This window comes from Sinohyriopsis cumingii, chromosome 3 (genome assembly GCF_028554795.1).
Source record: "Sinohyriopsis cumingii isolate HCF-2022 chromosome 3, ASM2855479v2, whole genome shotgun sequence".
NCBI classification, from domain to species: domain Eukaryota; kingdom Metazoa; phylum Mollusca; class Bivalvia; order Unionida; family Unionidae; genus Sinohyriopsis; species Sinohyriopsis cumingii.
This window is the reverse complement of record NC_142963.1, coordinates 41,916,083-41,923,335: the sequence shown is the minus strand read 5'-3', so window position 1 is coordinate 41,923,335 and position 7,253 is coordinate 41,916,083. Positions and strand designations below refer to the sequence as shown.

The following is a 7,253-nucleotide window of genomic DNA, read 5'->3' as shown; positions in this document are numbered from 1 at the left end:
GTCTCAAAGAAATAGGGAAAATATAGTGATTTTATACCTTAAAATCTCAGAATATAGCGATAATGATGTAATATTTTTCTCATCTGAATACCACACATTGAAATACTTGAACACACAATTAGCCAAAGTATTAACATAATTCATTAAAACTTTAAACAATAATTTAAACTTGTATGTTATCAGAACATAACACACATCTATTGAAGATATCAATATATGTCCATTTAAATCCTTTTTTCCAAAAAGTTGAATTTTAAGAAAAATTGAAAGTGCTTCTCCCCAATAAATATAGATATAACAGAGATTTACAAAAATCATGAGGGGAAAAAAAGAATTTCAATCAGATTTATACAAAATTAACTTTTTTATCAATATTTATATAAAATAATAGCGATGCAGGGATGCATGCAATACCGACTTGATATATTTCTGCATTTAACATAAGCATCACTGTTTTATGATCTGCAGAGTTGACAACAATTTTTCCTAGAAAACTAGTCTTATCTTTCACAGCCTTAATCTGCCACTCCTGAAAGGTATTTTAGATTTTCTTTTAAATGATTACTTTTCTGGAAAGGTCATCAAAGACGACAAATTATATAAGAAATTTTGCATTTTTATTTAAATGTATTAAGACAAAAAATTCACAAACATTTAGCTTATTCAAGAATCAGTGAATGAAAATGCTTTACTGTCGGTAATTGCTTTTAAGTCATGTCAAACTGCAAACAACAAAGATTCTGATCTGCCATAACAGATCAGGGTCTATGCCATTTGTTCTACTAATTACTCCTAACAAAATGCGCAGATCCAGATCTGCTGGTGCAATATGCAATGGCAGATCTGGGTTTGTGCAGTTTGCAGTTGGACTTGTCTTATAAGTGAGTACATAGAATATTGATATAAAATTTCACATACCAATGACTGCCACAGGAAATCATTAATGTTTCTCTTCCTGTTTATCTAATACTGTGCAGGTACATGCAGTCTCCACTAACGAAAATATATTTCTAGAGACACAAAAATGTTTATTATCAAAAGCATATAAATGCTAAAATTACTGGGTCTGCTAGCAAAATCTTTAATTGACTATCTATATTAATGACAGAAAGATTGTAGTACAGCAAAATCACAAATGTATATGAATAAAATATCACTCAGTTATTCTTTGCAAGTTTTTAATTGTTGACAAAATCATAATTCTCCACAGTCTGCAATGATTACTTTCTGCTTGGTTTGACCATCCCGAGTGCCTTGTTTTTCCATTGCTCTCACCACATCCATGCCTGCCTCAACTTGACCAAATACAACATGTTTATCATCCAACCTGTAGTTTTACAAAATAAATTATAAGATAAACCAATTTCTTTTCTGACTTGTTGAACAAATGCTGCGAATTTATTATTTTTTATGTCATACAAATTTTGTGAATTTAATGGATGCTATGAACCATGAATTCAAGGACTCACAAAGCAACATTCTTACTTTAGGAACGATATAACTTCTTCCCAAATCTATGAATTTAGGCACTGACAAAAATCTAACGTAAAGCCATGATACTGGTACTCAAAACAATAAACAAGTACACAGTAGTGTATGTCTAAATGTTATTAAAAGCAAAATTCCTTTCCAAAGTTCTATTATGTTCCTGTCAAATACAGATATAAAAGTGAAACTCAGCATGTCACTTGAAAATCCAAGTAGAAATTTTCCACTCCTCAAAAGGACAATAATTGGCAATTAATCCTATACTTCTGTAATAATATATAAATATTGAAAGGTTGCACTATTATACCTTTTTATACTTTTTATATTTTCAGTAAGAGAAAAAGTTTTAAAAAGTTACTCATTACGACCAACCTAGAAGAGACAACACATGGTCATTTGAAAGTTTTAAATCAAATAATTTGGTAATTTGATAAAGATATTTAAATACGGCATATCAGACAATAATCGATCTATTTATTGGCATTAGGTGCAATACATGAGGCCACCATTGTGAAAGACCAGCATTTTCAACCTGACATCTTTACGTTAGTGACGTCATCACGTAGCTGGGCTATGGCCTTCACATATCTCTTTTTGATTATTGCTTCTTCTAGTTTGTGGTTTGAAATAAAGCCAAAAAAAGGAACTCCATGCATAAAAGTGAACTGACAATATCAATAGTTTGGACCAAAATGTAAGATGTGGTCCAAGGACCAAAAGAATTCAACATAATCTACGTTTGCCATGATCCTTTGCTGTGTGATCCCTAGCCTCAAATACTGCCTGGACCCTAAATTTAACCTGCAAAGTAAATACCTGTAAGCTGTATCCAACTGCAAACAACACAGGCCCTTATCTGCTTTCATATAATATACTGGCAGATTAGGGTCTATCTATGCTGTTTGTTCTACTGATTACTCCTAACAAGCTGCATAGACTCAAATCTGATGATGCATTATGCAGTGGTAGATCAGAATCTATGCAGTCTGTTGTTGGATCCAACTTATGTACAAGTATATGATAGATCACCACGAGGTACATTTCTTTGTGGCAAGTCACACTTCACAAGACGAATGTAACTCTGCATATAACAATTTCAAAAACATTGAGCTCAAGAGCCAAAATTTACTGACACTTTTGCCAATACAAAAACAATAAAAAACAAAAAAGCAACAATGTAAAGATGATATTGACTATACTTTACAGGTAATACTAAAACTGATGCCATTTTTATAGTGTTTCCCCAACCAAGGTGCAACACTAACAGTACAAAAAAACTGTTGTTAATGATGGGAAACAGCCAGATTGTGCACACAAAAAAAAACTTGGTACAGAGTTGTGGTCAGATTAAAACTTCGGGGGTCTATGACAAATGAGGGTAAAAAGAAACAATGCTATTTTTATAATAAATGAATTTTCTTACCATTCTGTTTTTTCAGTAGTGATGAAAAACTGGGAGCCGTTTGTGTTTGGACCAGCATTTGCCATCGACAAAATCCCTGTAAAAAGAAAACTCCTTGCAGAAGTCCCCAATTTCAAGTGTAACTACCCTAATATAAGGGTCCTCATAGATTTCAAAAGTTCCCAGTTGTGGAAAATGTTGGAGTTGCAGAATATAAAAAGAGCAAGTTCCAAATTTACAAATCTGGATTACTATGAATCATTATTTAGCTAAACATTTTCATAGTGGTGTAAGCAAAAATTGTGTAGCACAAATATAAACAATACTGGCCCATTATCTGCATTCTTATTTAATTCAAATTCATAAAGAAATGCATAAACTGGGTGCAAATTAAATAAAATCTAATATGGCTATTAGGAGAAGTCACCTTTCAAACAAAGAGCTAACAGTGAAAGTTTGCTATCAAAGCTAGAATTGACCTACCCTTCTCCAAAACTATGCCTAACATGTATTTGTAGCCGTAATAATGACAAATTTGTAAACATTCTTGCTTGCATTACAATTTTCGTTTATTACTGAGTATTGACAAATATGGGCCCAAAGGTGGTGTAGCAAAGAATGCCAAAGCTTGTTCAGGAATTCTACACCACATGAAAGAGGGCCCAATATTTTTAATACCCAGCCACAAACCTTTTTATTATATACTTAAAAAGAAGCAAAAATTGTTACATCATAGGAATAACACAATTGAAACGAATGATTATTTCCATATCTTGCTGAACATTGTACACAAGTTTCATTGTATGAACGAAACCTGAACACCATGCAGTAATACACACTTCACAAGCATGCAACATGGTTTGTTAAACAGGATGAAACGTCGTGTACACAATGAAACACCTAGAAATAATACTGCCATATTTCAATGAAAATTGAAGATACAATTATGAATAGATGAGCCCAAAATATTCCGTCTAAGGTATTCCATATGATTTCCCTGATTCGATGTTGCTGTCATGGTGGCTGGAGCATTTGAAATGTGCAGTGTGCATCAAGACTATTGCCAGGGTCCATCGATCTTGTATAATACAAGAAAATAAGGATATAGATTCATTTTGGAATTACTTTGTTTCATTAAATTTCTAGTACAGGATAAAACCATGATACTAAGTGGATAAAAGTGCCCAGTCTTGTGAAAGTGAAATAGTTAGTGAAATTAAGGCTAAGAAGGTTCAAAGTTGTACTCATTCACTGCATCAAAGGTCAGTTTGAAATATGCCCACTCTCTCACCATCTCTCATCCAAACAGAAGCAACCAGTGATAACTGGCAGTCCATTTTCAATGTTAATATAAATTGTATTTATTTTTCTTTCTCCTTCGAATTAAAGCATTTGGATGTGCTGTATTAAGATTTTCTCTATTTAATTTGCATGATATATATTTTCTTTGGATGATAGATAGATCTATATATAAAAAGAGCAATATCAAACATCATCAGTCTCAGACAGACAATTCTCCGGCACTGGTGTAAAATATAACAGACTACTGACTCTGTTGGCCTATGGTGGGCATCAGATTTATGACCTAGTCAGTATTCGATGCTTCAAACTGAAGCATTGGAAGATCTCAACAATATAATGCTGCACACCAAATACAGTCACAATCGACTCATTTCCAATAAAGTTAGCTTGCACAAACAAGACATGAGGCAATCAGGGGCCATAATTCATCAAAATTACGACTAAGAAGGCTCAATGTTGTACTCATTCAAGGTCTTACCGACAATGTGTTGAAAAAACAACCACCCAAACTATCTAAATATCCAATTTTGCCTTGCTGGACTCATCAGTTGTTTAGATATCTTACTTACAAGGTAGGTGTGACAGCTGGCCAGATGGATGAGTTGGACATCACAAAAACAATGACTTAGTCTCAGCAAAGAGTTAGAATGCTAAAAGAGAGAGACAAAATAATCAAAAGATTTATGCAGCTAAATATAAATCTTTCTTTGCTATACATTGGAACCTATGTAATGAAGTCCTGTATTGCACATGTGTATTGTATAGCTGCCTGGTAACACATTCAAACAGTATTATCTCTAACAGTCATTTTTTCAGAGCTGAAATAAGACCGGCAAATAATAATCAACTGATTTCTCAACTTACCAGGAACATTATGCTTCAACTTGAAGTTTTCATCAGGAAATTTCAGCCCATAAATGCTCTTTCCTCCTGTTCCATTACCAGCAGTAAAATCTCCACCTTGGCACATGAAACCTGGGATAATCCTGTGAAATGCAGATCCCTTGTAACCAAAACCTTTCTCTCCCGTGCACAGAGCTCGGAAGTTTTCTGTTTTAAGATAAAGAGAAACTATTAATAACCCATCAACATTATCTCTTCACAAGCAGTCAATAAATTTGCCAATATGACAAAGAGGTCTATGCCAATGTGATGCAATTCAAAGGTAAAGTTTTGAGTCAAGCTGGAGCTATAACTCCATATTTGGAGGAGAACCAAACAATATTATTGAAAATGTGTGTGATTTGGATTTTGAATGTAGCTTTTACAATTTTTCAGCCATATCGCTACAATGTCTGCAGTGTGGCAGTTTATAGTGATGTCTAGCACTAGGGCATCATGCCGCAGACATGTAGCATCATGTCCCACAGTCACATTATCCTTACACTTGGCTGACCAGTCCTAACACTAACCTCTTAATGCTGAGCACCAAGCGAGACAGCTGTTAGTACTATTTTTTGAGTCTTTGGTATGACTCGGCAGGGGATCAAACCCACGACCTCCTGCATCTGAGGCGGATGCTCTAACTAATAGGCCAACGGAGCGGACGAGAGATTGTAATAATGACTTTATTCAACTTTTTGTTATCTCTATATCCCTTTTTTATTCCTCTGAAATTTAATGCATGGAAGAAAGGATCCATGCTGCAACAGTTGGGCACCTGTCCATGAAAAACAAGGTGTCTAACGAACAAGATAATGTGGGAATCTGTACTGACACAAGGTCAGTCTTAAATTCTGCAAACCAGATACCTAGATGTAAAACCTATTCGATGCACAGCAAAATGTTTTGTGGAGTATTACTTAGTTATAAAAAAAAAAGTAACCGTGTTACCTGCTGTCTTAGGAACTGTATCTGTAAAGAGCTGAAAAAGGAAATTAAAACTTTGTCATAAAGTAATTAGAGAGGGGAGATAACACCTATAATAACATGTAACATAGACACTGTCGAGGTCATTGATCAGGATGATTTTTAGTCCTGAAGTTTTTCCTATTAATTAACACAATAATTTAATTATTAATTAGTCAGTGTCAAAATTTCCTGATTTAAATTTTCTTACTCTTCTTTTTAATAACAGCCATGTCTGATGCAAGACAAAAATGTGCTATGTCTTACATTGTAGGACTAACGTTAGATTAGCCACCCATGCAGTGAACATGTATTACGGTACGTAACAATAATGTCAACAGCTATAGATGTTGAAAGAAAAATGTTAGAACCTTGAAAACGATTCTTCCAGCATTCTTGCCACCTATTTGAATGTCAAAAAAGGTTTTCCCGGCATGTCTAATAGCAGTTAAGACTACCATCCTGCCTCGTGCCGCGAGATACACACTGTTTACCGGTGTTCCTCTGGCATATGTTCATACCTGAAATACCTCCTAGATAATAGATGTCACAGGAGCCTGATGTTGTATCACAGGAGTCTGACGTTTTATCAGTAAGTACGGCGAAATCTCTGACAACATGAAATCACATTATCAGTAATATAAATGATAAGGTGATTTCATATTGTCAGAGATTTCGCCGTACTTTATTGTTAAAACGCCGGAATACAGTGTAGATGTTGTATATTATTTGCATCATCGTTTATATGTAAAGTGCAAACAGTGTTTCTTGCTACGCTATTGTTACGTGCTTAGTCCCAATGACTTTTGACCTATTAGCTGCCTCAGAAGATTTGCCCCAAAATTTGACTTCACTCTCATATATTTCTTTGTCTAATAATCAGCATCATTTTATAACAAAGAGTTTAAGATCAATGAAAAACTATGTTTGCTTACTCCAAATTCAGAATATTTTCATTTTAAAAATTGCTTATTTACTCTCGTGCCTAAACATAGAACATTATTCCACAAGAAATAAAAAAGTGCAAAATGTTATTTTTTAATTTTATTTTTTAAATAGCGATCATTAATTCAGAGCTGGTTCTCTCAGTATGTTGCTTAACTTTTCATGGATGTCTGTCATGTTATGATTTTTATTTAATTCATTAGATTGTAACGTAATTTTTTTTAGTGTCTCTCGGTGTTTACAAAGTGTTGGATATACTTTATTTCAT

The 7,253-nt window shown here is 34.0% G+C and overlaps 1 protein-coding gene across 1 annotated transcript; it reads right to left on the bottom strand.

Moving 5' to 3' along the window:
• Nucleotides 1–604: 604 nt before the first annotated feature.
• LOC149802753 (peptidyl-prolyl cis-trans isomerase-like) lies at nucleotides 605–6,564 on the bottom strand. Its single transcript, XM_089952176.1, has 5 exons — nucleotides 6,412–6,564; nucleotides 6,026–6,056; nucleotides 5,057–5,242; nucleotides 2,912–2,987; nucleotides 605–1,327 (listed from the first exon to the last, which is right to left on the bottom strand). The coding sequence occupies exons 1-5, from the start codon at nucleotides 6,499–6,501 to the stop codon at nucleotides 1,195–1,197; spliced, it is 516 nt and encodes a 171-aa protein (XP_089808302.1). The 5' UTR covers nucleotides 6,502–6,564; the 3' UTR covers nucleotides 605–1,194.
• Nucleotides 6,565–7,253: the final 689 nt, after the last annotated feature.

Excerpts from the sequence above, each read along its gene's own strand:
- LOC149802753 (XM_089952176.1), bottom strand. The coding sequence starts at position 6,501 with ATGGTAGTCTTAACTGCTATTAGACATGCCGGGAAAACCTTTTTTGAC. Across the intron at positions 6,057-6,411 it reads CTGGAAGAATCGTTTTCAAG|CTCTTTACAGATACAGTTCC; the intron begins GTTCTAACATTT and ends TTCCTTTTTCAG. Across the intron at positions 1,328-2,911 it reads ACTACTGAAAAAACAGAATG|GTTGGATGATAAACATGTTG; the intron begins GTAAGAAAATTC and ends GTAAAACTACAG.